This window comes from Miscanthus floridulus, chromosome 18, assembly GCF_019320115.1.
Source record: "Miscanthus floridulus cultivar M001 chromosome 18, ASM1932011v1, whole genome shotgun sequence".
NCBI lineage: Eukaryota > Viridiplantae > Streptophyta > Magnoliopsida > Poales > Poaceae > Miscanthus > Miscanthus floridulus.
Genome location: NC_089597.1, coordinates 57,436,825 through 57,458,624, shown reverse-complemented (window position 1 = coordinate 57,458,624; position 21,800 = coordinate 57,436,825). Strand labels below are relative to the sequence as shown.

At 43.3% G+C, this 21,800-nt stretch overlaps 1 protein-coding gene across 1 annotated transcript; it reads left to right on the top strand.

Moving 5' to 3' along the window:
* The first annotated feature begins 2,674 nt into the window (after nt 1-2,674).
* LOC136519546 (uncharacterized) lies at nt 2,675-3,867 on the top strand. The gene is made up of 2 exons (XM_066512933.1): nt 2,675-3,368; nt 3,470-3,867. The coding sequence occupies exons 1-2, from the start codon at nt 2,698-2,700 to the stop codon at nt 3,672-3,674; spliced, it is 876 nt and encodes a 291-aa protein (XP_066369030.1). The 5' UTR covers nt 2,675-2,697; the 3' UTR covers nt 3,675-3,867.
* Nucleotides 3,868-21,800: the final 17,933 nt, after the last annotated feature.

The window sequence follows — 21,800 nt, the reverse complement described above, 5'->3', positions numbered from 1 at the left end:
GGCCCACGGGTTTATGAAACTAATTATCTTTTCAAACTTTTTTCCAACCTATTTTAAAGCCTTTTTAAATCTTATTTTTGAAAATTATTTAAACTCCATTTCAAAGCTTTTAAAACTATACTTTTATAAATCATTTTAAATCAACTTTGAAACCATTTCGAAAGCCAAATAAATTATTTAGAAACTTTTTCAAACAAAGTTTTGGGCCTTAGCTTAAATTAGTTTTTGAAACAAACATTTTAAATCACTTTTCTTAAATTGAACAAAACTTATTCACGGCTTGATAATTTTTCTTTTTTTCATACAAGAAAATCAATGCAATAAAATGTAAATTAAATTATATATTTTTAAAAATTTACACTTTTCATTGTTTAAATTGACACCAACTTAAGTAAAGCTTGGTAAATATAGAAAAAAATATTAAATACATTTATTTTATTTAATGCATTCTATTTGCACCCCAAAATGGAAATTCTAGGGTGTGACAGAAATGAACTCAAAGTACGTATGCATGATACTATGCAGATCAATTGATTAATAAGCCATATACTAATGGTGATAACAATTTGAAGCTTAGGTTTTTAGCTAAATACATGCTAACGTATAAGGAAGTATGATGAAGGAGAAAGACATTAGTCAATCACATTGAGTAATCGAAGTTTTTATGGTAACATGCTATGTAAGAGAAAATGCTAGAGTAAAGCTATTCTAAGGTAAAGCCCGCCCATTTTTGATCCAGTTGGTTACTTGAATCTATACTAGTTCTGATAAAATGTCACCGTTCACACATATAATTGTCAAAAGGAGACGATCCTTGACTTGTGTGCAGAAATCAGCTAGGGCTAGTTTTCTAACTTTGTCAAAATTTAAAATGGACTCCTTCGCGTTTCTCTGTCTAGACGATCGAATAACATGTATAGAACATAAAAATTAAAGTCTGAATGGATAAATCATGCTCCCGAGAAATTTCAGTGTGCAAAAACAGATGAGGATGGTTTTAGTACTTTTCAAGCTGGCCAGGGCCGGTTTATACTATCAAAACCAACCCATGACAGCTTCTAGACTGTACAAGCCGGTCCGAGCACTGTCTTGTTCAGATTTGGGTTGTATTTTTTTTTGAAAGGGATTTGGGTTGTATTTGACATGATTTATAAGGGATTTTGGCCTCCCACGGGATAAGTTTGCCCCACCCTATATATAAAGGGCCACAGGCGATTGAGCAGAATACAATCACATAAAACACAAATCAATCTACTTTTACCTATCTTTTTCAAAATCTCTTCCAACCTCATGATGCTTCTCCTCTCTTGGTCCTATGACCAAGGGTGGCACCCTAGACTTGATGACTGATCTCGGGCAATCTATCGATATTCTCGCTCGATGGGGACCCTTCCAGACGAGAGCTTCAATGACTGCTTTGCTAATTTGTCCGAAAACTAGCCATTCTTCGTAACCTAAGCAAGATAGCTATCCTTTACTAGTAGTTTGTTTCTAAACCTTATTATTGATCTCCACCGCGAAAGCATATTGGTTATCCGTTGGGTTCTATGATCTATTTACGACCCTTGTGTTCGTTCCATTGTTATGAGTTTGGGACCGACATTCGTGTCAACCATTGCTACTAATATTGAGTACTTATTACTATATTTAAAAAGTACACAAAATTATGTATTTACGAAAAGCTACGGCAGTGCTGTGAGCCTGTAATACGATGACTGCGTGACTGCACCGTGGAACATGTTAGGAAAGCTTAGAACCAACTGACGTACAACGTGTGAACGTCACCAGCACGCTGATTTCTCCTTTCTTTCCACTACAAATGGAGAAGCAACAGATTTGTTCTTTGCTTCAAGGTAGCCGATCGATTAAAGCGACCAATCAAACTGGTGCCTGTTTATTCCTCGCTTCCACCTCTGCAAAACACCTCGTTGAACTGTGATGGCTCTAAGCTTCTGTCCCTGTCTTATTTTCGAGCTGACAATATTTAAATGACAGGGATACTCGCGTTTGTCGCTTCTGGTTTAATTTTCTATCACTTCTGGTTTTCAAGGTCTGGTTAAATCGGTTCAATTATCAAGAATTTCAGTTTTGACAAAATGTTAACCAAATTTATGTTAAAAGAACTAATAACCAACCAAAATTGGTTTCAGTTCACTTAACCATTTAATTGTAATACATATTATACTTCTATGGGACATAATGCAACAACATAATTGTATTGAAAAGCCTAACAAAGATGCATCTTGTAATAAAACAAAAGGAAAAACAACAAAGGAAGCTTCCTATTTCGTAATAGGCTAAAAACGTACCCAATTGCTGGAGCTAAATACTACTTCTTCCTGTTGCTTTGATTCTTCAATGGTAGAAATTTGTCACAAATAGTAGAAATTTGATTCTTCGGTACATCAGAAGCATGCATGGGATTGTCCGATTCCTTTCTTCTGCGTGTAGATATGTACAATTGTATATGTATATGCATCCATTCTTTGTTTTGTCGTCTTTAATAAAGATGTAACATTGTGTGGACAAGTTGTGCTTGCTTCCAGAGCTTGCAATGGAGACGATGCTCACAATGCAAGGGCGTTACCAGGAATGCACAGACCCACTATATATATATATGGCATGGGGCATGTATAGTTCGCTTGTCTTGGCACATGCATGTGTGCTCCGCCAAGCTAATAATCGCCCCAAATTAAAATGTCTTGTCCGATCAATGTCGAGGAAGCACAGGGAAGTCGAGCCATCAGCGTGGCCGACTCTGCTCCGGGCGATGCGACCCCGGCGGTCACCGAGATCAGCGCGACGGGGAAGCGCGGCATCCCGGTGTTCGTGGCGCCGCTGCACAGCCAGAGAGACTGTGATGGCCGAGGCCGCCGCGGCGCCACTGCAGAGGAGATGATGGGCATGGGGTTCCAGGGCTTCCTCCTCCTGAATGCGTGGGAGGACGACGACCCGGTGGCGCAGCGCAAGAAGTGGTTCAAGGAGATGCGTGGGTGGCTGATGGTGCTGGCCACCGTCGCGGCGTCCGTGACCTACCAGGCCGGCCTGAACCCGCCCGGTGGGTTCTGGCAGGAAGGCGACGATGCCGGCAACCCGGTGCTTCGGGACAAGCACTGGTCGCGGTACATGATCTTCTACTACTTCAACGCCACGGCGTTCGTGACGTCGCTGGTGATCATGGTGCTGCTGATGAGCGAGCGGTTCTACCACACGGAGGCCAAGGTGGTGGCGCTCATGCTCACCACCATCATCGACCTCATCAGCCTCATCGGCGCCTACATCGCCGGCACCACGCGCTTCTTCTCCTCCTGCATCTACATCATCGTCATCGCCTGCGTTGCCTTTGCTGGGGTCATCTACATCGGAGAGTACGTGTGGCGTGGTGTGATATGCAATATATATGTGCATGTGCATGCCTCCTAATTGAATGCAATGCAATGCAGCTTCATGCTCTTTTTTTTTTTGGCAGGGTAATGGAAGAAATATGCAAATTCTTCATGAGAAAGATGCCTTGCATGCTCCGACTGCTGCAGAGCAGGTGGTTCCCGGTGCCGGCTGAGGTGGTGAGGAGTATGCAGCAGCCTGAGCAGCGCATTAGCCAGATGAGAACGACGGCGAGGAACAATCAGAGCGGTGGCTGCTGCGCCTGCTGTGCGCCGCGCGCGGAGGGCTGAACGTGCGCGGGCGCCACGCTGGCCTTCTGGAGGGGCAGTGAATAGTGATCTGATTAAGCGCAGTGTGGCATAAATAGTTGGAATTACAAAGTGGGTTTCAATAGCCCCGACTACCAGTACTTTTAGTCCACATTATTTTCCCAACCAATTGTAGACATAATAAAATTCTTGATTCTTGATTGACACCTGTTGATAATTAATAAAGGCTGCCTATGCCACATCATGTTTGTCTTTTTATACTTGTCTGATTATGTATGATCTATCTCCACATTGAGTTGAGGTCCATTCCTCAGGTCCTTTCTTTAAAAATAAAACACCATCTGTAACCATTGAACTTTAGTTCAAGTTCAGTTTTGGCTACAAAACTCAGAAACTAGATATCTTTTATCATGGAAGTTTGGAAATAAATTGTACAAATAATTTAGCTTTTTAATTTAGGTGGTTCCGAAGGTGATTTTCTTCTATACATATTTTCTAAAGTAATAAATCTAATTTAATATCTGAAAATTCATAACCTCTTTATTTCTAAATAAAAAACAAATCCAATACCAAAATTCGATTATCATAAAACACATAATCTATCTATCTATTGATGCTCTATTTAGATTTATTTGGATCTTATTTATAATTTTGCTAGTGTTTTAACTTTTTCTCGTAGGTATAACGGCTACTTATTTAAATTATTGTTATGTGATTTACTTTATTGTTATTGACTGCTTAGTTTATTGCAGGATGTTGCTGCCCCTAACTTATTAAGTGATCACAATAAAGTGCTATCCATTGCTATGATGAAATTGTATGGTGGAGCAACCCACCTATGAGCATGGTGGCGCCTTCGTGATCATCTATGTACTTGGAATCTATATCCTTGTGGATGATCTTTTCATCTTTATAGCATAAACTGTAAGTTAACTGTTGTGGAGGGTACGACCCCGGGTACCTATGGCGTAAGACATGGGCCGCACCATCAAGGATGGTCTAGCCCACGACATCGAGACTTGACGCGCACGGCTCTAGTCGGCGTACACCGCAAGACATGTAGAAGATATGATTTATTAGGACTCTTATAGATAATGTAATCCTACCATATAACCGACTAGGATACTGTGGCAGAACTGCCTAATTCAATGTCTCCCAAGAGTACTTATCTTTCATTATACACTAAATACTCAAGAGATGACACTAAACTACGCAGTTCTGTTGAATACACCCCAAGGGAGAACTCGAGAATCCATATTTTTCCATCAGGATCATAAATGAGAGAATAAAGCTTACAACATTCTTAAGTTATTTTTTACATCACTTTATTACAGTACCAGGATAATACCTCAATTTGTTATAACAGCGGAATATAACAATGTTATCAGAGTTATAGAGGAAGCAGGATTACTTTAATGACATGGTGGAACATTGACATAGTAGACATTTTATACGAGAGATGCTAGCAGATTTTACATCTTTTCTCATAAAAACCTTTCGTGAGGGTTATAAATAAACACTACGGTCGTAGCGTGAAAGGAATCCTCTCTGAACCCACCAGGAGGTTTCCACACACCAGAGTCAGTTCTAAGCATCCTCCGATCACCTGCAACAGGGGAATAAAATCCTGAGTACTCAAATGTACTCAGCAAAACTTATCCGACAGGAGGAAAATAAAAGACTCTAAGGATATGTATCTGTCTTGTGGGTTATTGCATCTGCGGAAGCATTACTAAACGTGCGTCATTATATTCAACTTCATTAGCAGTCATCATTAGTTCATTAACTAACCATTCTATGTAAGCACATATGCTACTTTCAAGCAGGTGGTAAGCAATCAGAACCATTTTACCATCTTTCATATTCCAGTTCTTACTACGGTGCTAGACCATAGCCAAGTCGGTACTGTATCACACGGCGATTCACGAACCAATGTATCCTAGCTGGGTACCCCGAAACATACGCCCTGCTTGTACCCCAGGCACAAGCAAGACCAACCCACCACTCTCCTGTCAAAGGGTACAGGTCTTCGTCCAAACTTAGACTCCAAGCCCCCACTCCTGAGTCTCAGACTTAGTGTGGTGCTTAGACCTCCACCATCCCCGCCTCCAGTCAGTTGGTCCGGAAAGAGCCAGAACCCACGACAAGAGAGCAACGAGCCTTCCTACTCCCATAAGTAAGTATGTGCTCAGGATAATAAGTATGTGACCTGACTACCATCCACAGCAACGGACAGTCCTCAATCGACACATGCGAAACAAGTGCAATCCGAGCCTCGCTCGAATGCCTAACCAAGTCCAGATCCAAAGTACCATTCCGCCCGGTCTCCAATTATCATTCATATATATTTTTTGTGACAGTAACAATAATATATTTCCTATCTCTCACGAGTAACAGGTAATCACTCGACTTATACCGGATCCTATAGCATAGCAATCTACACGATCCTGACATACTAGTCGGATATATATATATATATATATATATATATATATATATATATATATATATATATATATATATATATATAGGGCTATTCTGCAGCTGGCCATAAAATAACTTATTCTATAGCCACCTTGATTTACGATAATGTTTGTACCAATTTACGATAACATGAATATGCATTTATGATACTCGTGTTACTACAACTCACGGTGATATTTACCATAATGTTATAGTAAATTACTTAATAAGGAGTTACTATAATATCATAAATTAGCATAGTAACTATCATAACTCAAAGTGGCCACAGAATAAGTTATTCTATGGCCAGCTGCAGAACAGTAGTTCTATATATATAGTGCAGAATAATAAGGGTTATGCACTAGGGCTTGCCTGGGTAAGATATAACCAAAAGTTAGCATTCTATCATGGTGACATGACCATCAAGGCACCATATTTTCTGCTACATCAGTTGACTCCCTAATCCATCGTTATTCCCATTATGATATACGTGGATGCAACATAGAGACGCAATTAATCAACGGTAACCGTAACTCTTAAAAATACGATTACGCTCCGTAAGCTAACGAGCTAGCTTAAATGACTAACATACTAGTCTACGTATCTGCGTCGTGAAGTAAGGCTTTGTCTTCGGAAAAATATTCTAGTTTTAAAATCTCAAGGTGCTTTGGCATTTAATTGATTAAATATATATTTTTGAACTAGGGCTCATTTAGCTACCGTAGCAAACTAATTATTACGGAGCTACAAAAATTACAGTGAGCACCTAATAATATTAGGGATTTACTGTGATAATTTCATAGCTAACACTATCACCAATTTATCATAAAAAATCCTTCAAGTTTATATCTTACAATATTAAGCATCTTAAATTAATTATATAACTCCTGAAAATATTATAAAACTATATGAACAAAATATACTAACAGATAGATTATAATTTCAGAAAGCTAACAAAATTTATTTCATAATTTTTGGATATCTACATGATTTTAGATTAATTACACAAAATTGGTTCTTAAATAAAAATACAAAACCATTACTAATTCTTTACTAAAAAGACAACCAAACTGGCCAAACACGGCCCACACGGGGCACGGCCCACGCGCGGAGGCGGCCCACGGCAGGGAGCCCACGCGCGCAACGGCGTTTTAGCGAAAATGCCCCCCAAGCTTCCTACTATTCTCATAGACACTATTCATCCTATTTACTCAGTCAGCACTTATGCATGAAAGACCCCAAAAAGAAGCTGTCTTCACATCGGGGAGGTCCTTGTGACCCCCGCACTCACCGGTGCGACGTGGACCTGTACGGCCCCGTTACGCTGGCCAACCGGGACCCTTGCAGACCTAGCTAAGGGACCGATGCTCACCTATGGGCCGACACGCGACGATGGGCAGTGGTTGCACGAACGGAGGTAAAGTAGAGCGGCTCTCCCCGGCATTGGACGACCTACAGCGGCGGCAACTGCGTTTTGGTAAGCCATAGCATGCAACAGATAATAGAAGTGATGGGTAAGCATCAGTGACGCACCACAATCCTACCTGTGGCGGTGGCCTGACCGAAGACGTCCCGAGCAAGTCTGGCCACATGCGCGCGCCGAGCTCGATGGTGAACAGCAGTGACACGGCCATGTCAGCAGCGTGGAGGTGGCTATAGGACTGCGACTTGGGTGCGCACGATGAAGAGGGGTTCTAGACAGGGCTAGCGGTGCGGCCAATTCGACGCGAGATGGCGAGGTTCGAGCTAGGCCTTAATGGCGCAGTGGCGGGAGCAAAGCTCCAAAATTAGAGCTCGGCCTGACCGTAATCAAGGCGGGGTGGAGATGGCTGGAAAGGGGACGTGAGGGCGAAGCGGTGGGTGGAGCGAAATAATGGAAGGCATCCTCTCATGTCTAAGCGCTCTAGCGCGGCATAGCGGCAGCGGCAGCAGTGAGGCGGACAAGGGAGAAGCGAGTGGACGGGAGGTGGTGGGGACTCAGTCAGAGGCCTAGCATGTGCGTGCTTGGCCGGACACGAATGGCTCGACCAGGGCGGCCCACGGCCAAGCGCTAGCCGATGGCCACACGCTCGCTGCCGATGTGGCCTGCGTGCCGCAGTGCCATAATTGGCAAGGCGATGGCGACACGGCCTCGTGCGCGTACCGTCAAGGCGGGCTAGCGGCGCAGCGTAGCGACAGGAGCGCAGCGTGGTGATGCAGCAGGCAGGCGCGAGCGTGATGTAATTCGACAACAGCAGCGGCGGCTGCATCGCGGTGCGAGGTGGGTTGGCGGCGCGACAGCGCATGGGGTAGGGCAGCGCCGCTCAGCCGGGCAAGCCACAGCAATGGCGGCTCCTCGCGGTCGAGTCAGGGCGTCCAAGCCGGCCAAGCGCGGTAGCGCGTGTGCACACGCAGAGCGCACCAATGCCGCGACGGTGCGCCCCCGTAGCCTGGTGACCACGCCCAGCCTAGAGGGCTAGCACGAGAACGTGTTGTGCATGGATTTTGAAGCAGCGACTACCACTAAACCATTGCCTCTAAACCAAAACTGACTTCACCACGATCAAAATGATACATGAGGCTGCTCAGCTGAGCTAAAACACCGCATCACCCTCTAACCCAATCTCTCTAAATAAATTGCTAAACTTAGCAATGTCCAGCTGTACACAAGCTTAAAATTTTCTAAGTTTTTTGAGTTGAACTCTATTTCAAATTGCATTTCTAAGCTATTGGAAATATTACTAAGCAATATTATTTTTCAACAGCAAGTATTTCATTGTCATCTACAAAGTGCTTGTACTTCCAACTTTATTTAAGTATCACAGACATGTTTTATAGTATTTTTGCTTAATAAAAATTGGTTTTAAACCTTACTTGATATAGATAAGCTATTGCATCAATATTGATTTAACATTTTTATTGATTATTTTAGGCTATAAGAAATTTATCAACACTATCTATCACATGCATTATTATATAAACACGATGCTCATGACATGATTTAGTAGTTGATTTCGGGCGTAACACCGAGGGTGTTACAGATACTTTTCTTATAACCCTACCTCTCTAGAGCATATAAGAAGGGGCAGGGGTCCCCTAGTTGACATGCAGATATAGATTCTGGGCTTTGTCTAGGGTTCTCTCATCAATACAAACCAATATAGCACATGACGTAGGGATTTATGTCATCTTGACAGCCTGAACCTGTATAAATCTTGTGTCTTGTGTCTCTGTTATCATTCGGTTCCTGATCACTCGCACCTCTACCGATCAATCTACCATCATGGGTAGCCCTCTCGGTGAACTGCCGAGCATCTTTAGTCGATAGTTGACATGCCAAGTAAGGGTGTGCATGCTGATACCCTAGAGAACCAGATGGACCTCAAGATCAACATGACATTCTCGGTGGCATCGACCTTCGATTTCGTACGTAAATTTCTTCATCGTCGTCATCTACGGTGATTCGGCTCCTTGCGCGCTTCAACCTGCAGAGCACCAGGCCTAGGTGCAACCACGTACCTCATCTCGCTCGTGAAGCATTTGTCGAATCGTTGGCAGCATCGTCGATAAGCAAGGTGTCTAGATCAAGCCCGACTTTGACACGAGGGCATTCTGCTTCGATCGACTCTGACTCTCCTAATCCAAGATAAATCACGGCGTACGCGCGGTCCGTCAGTGGCGGAGTACGAAGCAACCCAACCCTTGCTGATCGGATCTAATCCCATCGTGATGCTTAGCCTGTCTACGACACGATCCACGATCCAATCGGGCTCATGATTCACTGGCATGCAAGCAAATAAGGAGCCACCGTACTATCTTATAGAGCCATGCAAGCAAGGAAGCATATACGTGGTGTACAAGGCCATGCATCAATGGAGTCCGTATACATGTATATGTCACCGTTTCTAGCATACCATGGACAGACCGATTCCCTTTATCTACGTCCTCAAAGACCCGGCATCTACTTCGATCAAGACATGGCTATATTTCTTTCCAGCGATACTCCGTACAAGTCTAAGCTAGATCACCACACAAGCCAACGACGGCGATGAGTACTCCGACAGCGACAAAGGCTGCTCCTACTGCTCCTACACCATTGCTGATCGCGAACAGCTAAGCGAGTCGCCTGAGCCACAAGCGAACCACCGTCGAGCCATGAGCAAGTCATTCACGCAACATCCACCTACTCGGACATCATACATGCCGACTACTCCGCTCGGTTGTCTATCAAAGCGTCATGTAGCATCGCTTCTCCGACCAGTCAATGATCTCTCCGAATCTAGTCTGCCTAAGGCCGACTAGCGACATAAGGACGACATCGCCCGGGTTCCTCGCCCTGACCGCCCACCGCGTCGCAATGATGATCGCCGCGTAGAACGACGCTATAACGACCGTGACCGCCGCCACGACGACAAGCCGGAAAGCTCAAGGGCCAGGCAATTTCGTCGACATCGACCAGACAACATCATACGTCACCAACCAGACATTCTGACTAAAGATAAGTACCCTTCATATTTAATAAAGCTTTCGCCGTGTTTCTTCAATTATTTTCTCATAGTTTTCACCATGTCTCTCCAATTATTATTTTTCCTATTGTTCTCCACAATTAACGTCTCCAACGACTCTCCATTTATTCTCCATACGAAATATCTAAACATATTCTCCACTTGACTCACCGACCAGCCACGTTGTTACTCGCGGCACCCAGAAACGGACCTAGTTGAATCGGACGGACCATATAATAAGTTAATAACCTCTCGCACCCACGGAACCCTAACCAAACGCTTGCCCATCGAGCAGCATGGCCGCACCACCATCACCACGCAGACCACGCCGGCCCATGGAACTAATGGACGTGGAAGAGATCCTCCTCCCGCCGAACAAACCCGCACGGCCGCGCGTCTATGCCTTGTCCATGCCGCCCTCGTATGTAAGCGCTGGTGCCATGTCAAAATGTCATCATTGATCCTGGCTTCCGGCTCTGATTCCACTAGTTCTACCGCACGCCCCCATGCTCGGGCTCATCGTCTACATCCATGCACCTTCCACCACCACCCGCTTCTTACCTACATCCTCATTCCGCTTCGGCCCTCATGACGCCGGCTGCCGAACCTAGTCTCTTCCCTGTAAGGAAAATTATCCCTTGTCTATTTAGTTTGGATTTTGGTGTTTGTTGTCAACATGACTAAGTTGAATTAATGAGTTTTGCAAGTATCTGTTTTGTAGTTGAAAGCCCTAGTTTTGTTTTGGATAATTGATGAAACCTATTTGGACTAATCATTGTATCTAAGTGTGTGCCTAGATAGGATAGTCCAATCCAAGTGGTGGAGCAAGATGAAGTCCATGGTGATGTTGGTGGACATGTGATGATGGTGATCAAGCTCTAGACCTAGAAAAGAAGAAAAAAAATAAAATGGGCTCAAGACAAAGGTATAATTGATAGGAGCCATTTTATTTTGGTGGTTAAGACATTTAGAGAGTGTGACCATGTTTAGGATAGATAGCCGTACTATCAAGAGGGAAGAATCTCAGTTAAAACGGTTGTCAAGTGCCACTAGGTGAAATGATTCATGCATATGCATTACGACCTGGTGAGCTAACAAATTTACCCTGAAAAATATTTATGAAAATGCTAACTCAAGTGCTAAATGTGTTTTGGTATTTGCGGTGGAGATAGCATTTAAAAAGGGTTTAAAAGAAAAGAAAAAGGAGTTAAGAAGCTGCTGCGGCAGCTGCTGTTCTGGCCCAAGAAAGGAGCAGGGGCACGATGGTTCTTGGTGGGCTGCTGCTGCGATCTTGGCCCAGGTGCTGGCCGGCCCATCTTCCTTCAGTGCTGGGCGCGCACGATGGCTCTGCGCGACGCAGCAGAAGAGCGCGCTCGGGCGTTTAGCGGCTTCGGACTGACGGTGTGCTCCGCGGGTTCGCGGGTCCGGCCAAAGGGAAGAGCGGGCCGACGGAGACTTCTTGCGGGTCCGACGCTGGAGCGGCTTCCAGCAGCACGTTCGTTTGACCGTGCCAAGTAAATTTTTAGATGGAATAGTATTTTGCTCTCACATAAATTAGTTAGCAGTATTTTTTCATGAACCAGCAACGATACGAACCAGCCAACCGAACAGACCATTCAGCAGCACGCATAGGCGGGCATCGCGGTTTGCGGGTCTGGCTGGCACGTGACGCCGGGTTCGCTCGCGGCCGGCAGGGGCAGCCTGTTCGGTTGGCTGGTTCGTCAGCCTGTTCGGTTAGCTGGTTCGTATCGTTGCTGGTTCGTGAAGAAGCACTGCTGGCTGGTTTGTATGAGAGAAAAATACCGTTCCGACTGGAAATTTACGATCGTTTACGATAAGCCACAGCCAAACGAATAGGCTGAAATCGTTGATGGTTCGTTTATATAAGAGAGAAATACTGCTGTCTGATTTACGTGAATAGTGTTTATATGAGAGTGCTGGTCAGCCAGCCCCAGCCGACCACGCTCAGGAAGGGCGCGCAGCGTACGGGGTCTTCAGACCTAGGAGCGTAGCAGCTGGCTCAGCGGTGCAGGGCACAGAGAGCAGCGCCTGAGCGGCAAGAGAGCAGGAGAGCTGGCGCTTGGGCACGCGACCTCGGACCGAGGAGCCTAGCGGGTCCGACGCTGGGAATCGCGGTCCAGCAGCGGCGCAGAGGAACGGAGTCGCGGGAGCGGGGGCTCCGCCCCGTGGCCTCGGACCGAAGTAGGCAGGCGCGTTGGTTTCCGGACCTAGGGAGTTTCTGTTTCCGACCGAAGTCCCTGAGTCCGGTTGGCTCGCCAGGTGAAGGCTGAGAGCAGCGCTGTGCGCGACCGGGTTCCGGACCGTGAGGACGGAACGGGTCCGCTCCTGGACCCGCGTGTCCGATGTTTCGCACGCGAGGCTGAGGGGCGACGTGGCTGCAGCGGGTTTGCAGAAAAATTCTTCAGAGGCAGGGAGTTGGTCCGGAAGCCGAGTCCGAACCATGTCCGGAGGGTTTTTTTTCTTTCAATGAACCTCTCTGGATCATGGGACCCTGATGGGAGTTGGTCCAGTTCTGAGTCTGGATGTAGGGCCCGGTTTCACATAGTCAGCATAATAAATAGTGATTGTTGGGATGGCGTGGTTAAACGTGGGGACACGTGGCGCGATCCGAGGTCCAGAACTTCACTATAGATGGTCCGGAACTTGGGTCCAGACCTCCCCAAGGGTATAATGGCTATAACTTTTCGGGGTTGTATATATAGAGCTTGGGCGTGATTGGCTCATACTCTTGGTTATTCTTACATGTGCTAACATCTTTTGAGCTGAACAAACACCCTCCTACTCATCTCCTTGCTTGACGGTGCAAATCAAAGTGAGATTGAGTGATTCCAAGTGCATTTACTTGAGTGATTGCATCTAGTGGCACTTGGAGATCGATTTGCTATTGTTTTCTTGTTACTCTTGGCGTTTGCCGACTCCTAGATGGCTTAGAGCAGCGGAAGAGAGTTAGCAAGAGTTGGTGATTGTTCTTGGCCACCTCCCGATGTTTTGTGAGGGGTTCTTGTGCCTTCGCCGATGGAGCGCCAAAGGCAACTCTAGTGGATTACGCGTGACTTGTGTGATCATCATCTTGTGTTGGTTGTGCGGCACCCGATTACGGGTTAGGCGTGTGATGCCTATTAGTGCGTGAACCTCCAAGTGGGTGAATCGCCACAACGGGAACTAGCTTACCGGCAAGCAAGTGAATCTCGGGAGAAAAATCATTGTGTCATCTTATCTCCGAGGATTTCTTTGATGTTCATTAATATATTGTGATTGATCACTTGCCACGACGGTATAACCCTCCTACCTCTCTTGCATTTACTTTCCTAGTGTAGCTAAGCTCTTTAGTGTAATTAGTTTTGAGAGCTAGCTTGTGTCTTGTTAGTGGTTAGTGAGACTCTTTAGTTAGTATTTGAGAGCTTACTAACTTAGAGAGTAGTGACTTAGCCTCTTGTGTGAATTAGAGATCATAGCAACTAGAATTATGGATAGGAGACTTGCATATTTAGTAGGCTAGCGCAACATTCGCTTTGCCTCATATTTGTCTAACTACTTGGCTTAGTGTTGTTGTAGAAATTTTTAATAGGCTATTCACCCCCTCTAACCATTAGAACCTTTCAGTAGTCCAATAAGGCGTAAACGCAACTTGGACGAAGGCGTCATGATGATCCGAATAATCAACGCCTCAAGCAAGATCTTTGAAGCTATGTTGAAGACTTAAAAGATCAAGAAAAAGTCCAAGACACAAGTTGGAACCAAGACGGACGCCAAGATCATGAAGAAACAAAGAGAGGTTTCTGCAGGGCGTTGCATTGTCCGTGACTGAGGCATCGGACTGTCCGAGGGTTGTGCTCCAAGCAATTTGAGCATCGTACCCAGTGACATGTGGGCGTCAGACCAACTAGCGTACTGTTCATAGTGTTCAGCAAGCGTCGGACCCAATGAATAGTGCCAAGGGTCAGACCAATAGAAGCAAAGTCTGACGACAAACGGAGAGGTTCCAGAGAGGGCTTTTGGCATAGGACCGAGTCTATGGAAGGGCATTGGACTGTCTGACGATATGGCCCACTCGTTAGTGAGGAGGGCGATGGCAACGGCCAGCAGCGGCAATTGTCGAGTAACAGCTAGTCACGTGGGAGTGGGTGTCGGATAGTCCAACGGTCATGCTGAAAGTAGGGTGCCAAGTCCCAACGGCTCTTTTGGAATGGGTACTATATATATGTCCCTTAGCTGACCATTTTGGGTGTGTGGGAGCTCAAGGAACATCTGTATCAGCTATGGTTCATCTCTAGGAGCTTTAGACATCATAGTGCTTAAAGAATCACTCGGTGATTAGCGTAGCTACTTTGTAAAGTGCTCAGATTAATTTGACCACCGCTTATGCGCTTACTTTAGGGTTAGGCTTAGTAGTTAGTGAGGTTTGCATACCTTGGAAGAAGAAGGTGCTTGCGCACACCGTGTTTGTACTCGATGGGGCTTATAATCTTGCGAGACCACACCAACTGCGTTTATGGTGTGGCTGCAACCGTGTACTAGAGGGGAACAAGGCCCACAGTATTTTGGCCAGAAGCTTGATAGTGGAGACAACAGAAGCATCAAGGAGAGGCTTGCCAAAGAGCATATCGGAGACCCACTTGCGCATGGGGAAGGCCCAAGGTTAGTTGTTCCTTCTTCAACAAGAACAACAAAACTCGTGGAATGGATTGAGATAAAAGGATTAGAGATCAGCCGTTGGAGATTAGTTGTTCTTGGGATTGGAAATATTTTTTATTTGGCACAATTTTAGCAGGATGACTTTTTAATATTTTGGATTCTCTAACATAATGCATGCATCGTATTTTTAATTTTACGCCGCCACAGTAAATATTCTTGGGGGGGGTTTTACACACCATAGAATTATTCACATGGGACTTAGGATTTTATAATGCAACAATGAAATTTTTATTTTCTTTTCTAAGTGCAAAGCAAATGCTCAAAAGTAAATATGCTAAAGTAATTTATGCAATGCTAAAAAGTAAATATAGATAACTACCGATTTACCTCCCGGCGAGGGTTCGGATTTTCAGTAGTCTTCTCCAATCTTGCTTAATCTTTGGGTGCATCTATTGGTCCTAGAGATGGAGACCTTGATGGTTAAACCTCTTGTGATGGTGACTCTGATGATGATGCCACCTTCTCTTTCCACATCTGCTTGGTCTGTGGACTTGATTTTGGCAGAGTAGATTCATCCTTCACAACTTCTACTTCTTCTTCATTCTTTGGGAGTTGATTCTTCCAGTGTTGAGGTGGTCGGCGTCTTCTCTTGGAGCAGATCTTTTTTGGATGTTCATAAGCTGTATAACTATTGAAATAGCAATGCACCTTTTGTCCAGGGAATTGAAAGTGGACTTGTTCAGATCTGACGTAGATGATCGCGTTGGTAGTGTTGAGGAACTGTCTTCCAAGGATGATGGGTATGTTTTCTTCTTCTCCCATGTCTAGAACCATGAAGTCGGCAGGGACATAGTGATCATGTATTCTTACTATGACATCTTTTGCTATTCTCCCTCTGAAAATTGGATTGATTGATCCACCATCTACAATTGCATATATGTAGGGAACAAAAGTTCATCACCTAATAAGTATTCATATGTTACCTTGGACATTATATTGACACCGATCTGATGTCATAGAAGGTGTTGTGGAAAATTCTTTGTCCAATGGTACACTCAATCATCGGTACGCCTAGATCGTCCTTCTTGGTAAGGAACGGTGAAGCGAGGAGGTGGTCATACTCCAATCAGAGTGTGTTGATCATATTGACTAATTCTTCTTGGGCTGCTTGGCCTTGTTCTTCCTTTTTCTCCGGTTGTTGCTCTTCTTCCTCACTGCTGTCTCTTTGGGCAGGTACGCTATTTGTGGATGACTAGGAGAGTGGTGTATACGATTCTTGAAAGTAAACTTCTTCTTTCTATCCTTGATTGTAAAATAGATCTTGGCACTGTTCGCGTAGATGATGGCTTTTTGTGGTGCTCAGGAAAGGCTGACCCAAAATAATGGGTGCCCTTACATCTCCACCTGTTTCTAAAACCACAAAGTCTATAGGAACGTACGATTGTCCCACTCGTACAATGGTATCTTCAAGAATTCCCTTGGGGTAGCAGAGTGACTGATCTCCAAGTTGTAAATGCATATTTATGTACAATAAAGTATCTCCATTAATTTTATCATAAATTACCTTAGGCATGATGTGGACACTTGCTCCGAACTTCTTAGAAAATGTGAGATCCAATAACTATGGGGATGACAGGTCTTCTTGTATCACCCTTCTTTTTAGGCAAGGAATAATCTATCCACCTTCCTATCGATGGCTCCGTGTAGAAGTATGCTGCATTGTGAATATCGACAAGATTTGCAGTTTCTAGATCTTTCAGTTGCCCTGAATCTTACCTTTGTCGGTCGAAGGAATAGCGGCTGCCAGCTGAACTATTTGTGATTCTATCATTTTATTAAAGCTATGTTGGTTTTTAATAGCAGAGGAGAAGCTATCCATTCTATTATTTATATTTTCTAAGATTTTATCATTGGAAGCTAATTTTCTAGATAAGCCCTCCATAATTTTAGCTTGGCCATAAATTAATTCTCTCAAGGGTGGTTGATTATTGAAATTATTACCTTAATAGTAACCTTGGTAGTTGGGCCTCTGTTGCTGGTTCCATTCTTGGTTTTGTTGAGGACGATAGTTGTTGTTGTTGATGAAGTTCACATCCTCATGGATTTTAGGACAATTATTCCCTGAATGCCCAGTGTTTCCACACTTCACATGCCATGCAGGAATCATGAATATGCATGACTTCTTGCTTCTCATTAGCTCGGTCTTCAAGTTTTTTCATGAGCAAATCCATTTCGCCAGACATCATGTCTACCTCCTTGAGTTGATGCATTCCTCCACCTCTCTTGCGGGTTTGGAGACGTTCTTTATTCCAGCTTTGGTTGGAGGCCATCTTCTCCACGAGAGCTGTTGCACCTCGGATTGTGAGTGATAAGAAAGCACCTCCAGCGGCAGCATCCATATTCTCATGGGTACTATTGAAGTTTCTTTATATTACTTATATTTGGGTGTATTTTACTTATTCTGTCTAGATTAATCAATCATAATAAAATCGCTATGACCCATGAGTATCGGCTATTTTGAATTCGTACCATCATCATTGATATTAGCCGATAATCTTCAATTCAGTGATCTTTGTTTTATTGATATGTTGGATATCGACTATTTAGTCGATAGCCCATCGAATCGGCTGTTTAGCGGCATATTTGGAACTGTCTGGAGTAACACCGACATGTTCCGCCTTAAACTATTGATAAGACTTTATCTCCTTGTCAATTGCAGGTCAAATTGACTGGCATGTCGTTGGATTTTCAGAATGGACTAGTCCTATATTGAAGCCATGCAGATCTCCAATCTCATTCCTTTCAGATCGTCTGACTTGCTGCGTGTTGACCGCATCGCCACATTTTTGCGCCAACACACTTTTTGGCACGCTCGGTGGGACCCACAATTGTCATGACAGCTCACAACAATAGGGACATTCTTATGGTGCCTTATCAAGACTTACCTGACGAGGATAAAGATATCATTAGTAAAGCTATAGAGGAGTTTCAAAACAAGTGTTTGTTGTCTTACACCAAGACACGTGACAATAAAGTTGTTCAGAAATATCCACTACCAAGAGTTTTGATACATGGGCAATCAGATACAGATGAAGCTAATGATAGGTGTTTCTTTGTAGATGCTATCAACAAATCTATTCATGATGCCATGTTGAATCATAATACAGCTTTCTTGAACATATTCCACAATACCATGAAGTAGGTGTTTCATGGACATCCAATTGATCAGATTGGACCGGCTTATTACAACATTCCACATCTGTCGACTCAGGGGACTAATCAAGCCGGTAGCCATCAAGTAGCAGCACTAGCTAGCAATGATGATGTCCAGGCAGTTCAGAGCTCATCTAAGCAAGTTCAGGGTACTACTACTAATCAAATACAATATAATCCTGGAACATCAGTACAGCATGTGCCACAGCCGATGGGGCAAGTGTAGAATCAAATGGTTAATTTTGGCACATCAGGCCAAATACCGCCATCGGCTCAAAAAATAGCACCATCAGTTCAAAAGATTCATAGAGATACAGATCTCAATATTTACAATCAGAGACTTCAAGCAACAAATCAGCAAAGGACTCAATAGATAGAGATTCCACAAGGATATCATTATGGCACAAATTATAATACCATTCATATGATTCCAAATCTAGGGTATCAAGGTACCCAAAATTTTAATTCGCAGATGGGTCAGCAATTGCAAAGAAATCCAAATTCAAATGCTAATGAGTTATTGCTCAGAGTAACTAAAATGATGAAGAATCAGTTTGGTTTAAAACCAAAAGGGCAGACCTTTTCGTACAAACGTCCATATCCAGAGTGGTATGATTTGGTTGCTCTTCCTACAAATTATAAGCTTCTAGAATTTGCTAAGTTCACTGGTTAAGATAGTATGAGTATAATAGATCATGTTAGTCGGTATCATACTCAGTTGGGTGAAGCATCTATTGAAGAAGCTCATCAAGTCTGTTTCTTCTCTTTGTCCCTATCAGGACCAGCTTTCACCTGGTTTTCATCATTACTAATTAATTCTATTACCAATTGGACTGACCTAGAGAAGAAATTTCATACATATTTCTATACTTAGATAGGAGAAAGGAAAATCATAGATTTGATGATCATAAGGCAAAGAACTAATGAATCGGGTGCTGAGTTTCTTCGGAGGTTCTGAGAAATAAGAAATTTGTGCTTTTCATTGAATCTGACTGATGATCAGCTAGCTACTTTGGTTGTTCAAGGAATGTTGCCAACATGGAGAGAAAAACTGCTTGGGCAAGAGTTTGACAATTTAGGCTAGTTGGCTCAACGGGTGGCAGCACTTAATAGCCAATTCCAGAATATGAATAGAGATACCCGATTCTAGAAGAATGCCGCAAATGCTGAAGCTTATAATCCATATTTAGTTGATGATGATAGTGCGGATGATGAAGAAGAGGAGATTGCTGTAGCTAAATAGAATTGGGGTAAGAGGATAGTGATGGTTCCAAATCCTTGGGGAAAATGAGTTGATGAAAGTTATGATTTTGACGTCACAAAATCAGACAAGCTCTTCGATTTCTTGCTTGAGAAAGGATATATCAAATTGCCTGCCAATCATGTTATATTACCTCCTAATCAGTTAAAGAATAAGAAGTTCTATAAATTTCATAACACTACTTCTCATTCTACTAATGAGTGCATAATTTTCCAGCAATATATACAGAGGGCTATTCAGTAAGGGAAGCTTAAATTTGATACACCTCAGAAGATAAAAGTTGATGATAATCCTTTCCCAAAATATCAGAATATGGTTGATGCTAAGTTGCTCAAAGGGAAGACTAAAGTTCTAACATCAATTAGGGCAACAGAAACTGGAATAGTTAATCCACAGATACAAATATCGGCTGACGAATATAGAGAAATTAAAAGGCATCGTGACCGACAGAAGAGCCGATATGAGTAGGGAGAAACATCAAGAAACGAGGCAATGAGGCCACGTGTTACATCTCAAATTTTGTTGAATAAATGGCAACGACAGAAAGAAATGGAATATCAGCGTTGGTTAGAAGAGAAAGAATATCAGCATAAAAAAGAAGAGGAGATGTATGAAAGAGAACAAGCTGAATCACACTAGAATTGTCCTTTTTTCAGACATTGTTGGAATGAAGATTTGAAATTACCTACTAGAAATAATTGTGTAGAGTGTAGTGAACAATATTGGAAGTTTAGGAAATCTCAAGTCAACCGCCGGTCTATCCATGCTCGAATTGAGTATCATCATGATAATATGGATCGGTGCTTAAAAATAGAAGTGTTCATGATCGGCTTAGGAAGCGAGTTGTTGATCAAAATTGGGTTGATTATGAAGAAGGTGATGAGGAAGAATATGTTTTGTAGGAAGGGCAATGGTGTCCAGGAGGTTTAACAAGAAGTCAGAAAAGAAGGGTACAACACCTAAGGAATAGAGAGCTAGAATAGGCTTAGAAATCTAGTAAACCTCAAGTATGGCATGTTAAACAAACAACCGATAAGGGTCAACCATCGGCTAATATTCAAATGGCTTTTCTTTTGCCGTCAGAATTTAGCGCTCCAGCAGATCAAAAAGTCTATTCAGATTTTGATGAATTGGAATATGAGGAGATGGTTGCCGAATTGACAGTGATACAACAAGCTATATTTGATAAGCTAGTCAAGCATCAGCACTTGAAGGCTTTATATGTGAAAGGTTTTGTTGATGGGAAGCCTATGAGCAAAATATTAGTGGATGAAGGTGCTTCTGTTAATCTTATGCCTTATACTACTTTTCGCAAGCTTGGTAAGGGACCAAGAGATTTGATTGAGACTAACATGATGCTTAAGGATTTTGGGAGTAATGCATCCAAGACCAGGGGGCAATAAACATTGAATTGACACTTGGAAGTAAGACTTTGCTGACTACATTCTTTGTCATTGATGGAAAGGGTTCATACAGTTTATTCCTTGGTCGTGATTGGATTCATGCAAATTGTTGTGTACCATCGACTATGCATCAATACTTGATTCAGTGGCATGGAGATGATGTTGAGCTGGTTCATGCTGATGACTCTATGAGTATAGCAATAGCTGATCCAATGTATTGGGAACTAGAAGATTTCGAGTGTTTTTCTAGCAAGTGATGGGAAGGAGGCTTCATTAAGATCAATGATGAAAGTCAACAGCCGATCCAAGCAGTCGGCTCTGAGAATTTGTTTTAATAGATAATCCAATAGATGGTATAGATGGTAAACTAGGACATTGCTTTACGTTGGCTGATGAATTAGAGGAGATAGATATTGGTCCTAGATATAGGCTTAGGCCGACACATGTAAGTGCTAAGTTGGATCCTGAGTATAAGCGAGAGTTGATAGATTTATTAAAGGAATTTAAAGATTATTTTGTTTGGGAATATTATGAAATGCCTGGTCTAGATCGATCAATTGTTGAACATCGGTTGCCAATCAAACCTAGATATCGGCCATTTAAACAAGCTCCAAGGAGATTTAACCCAAATGTTCTTGATGATATAAAAAAGAATGAAAGATTACTA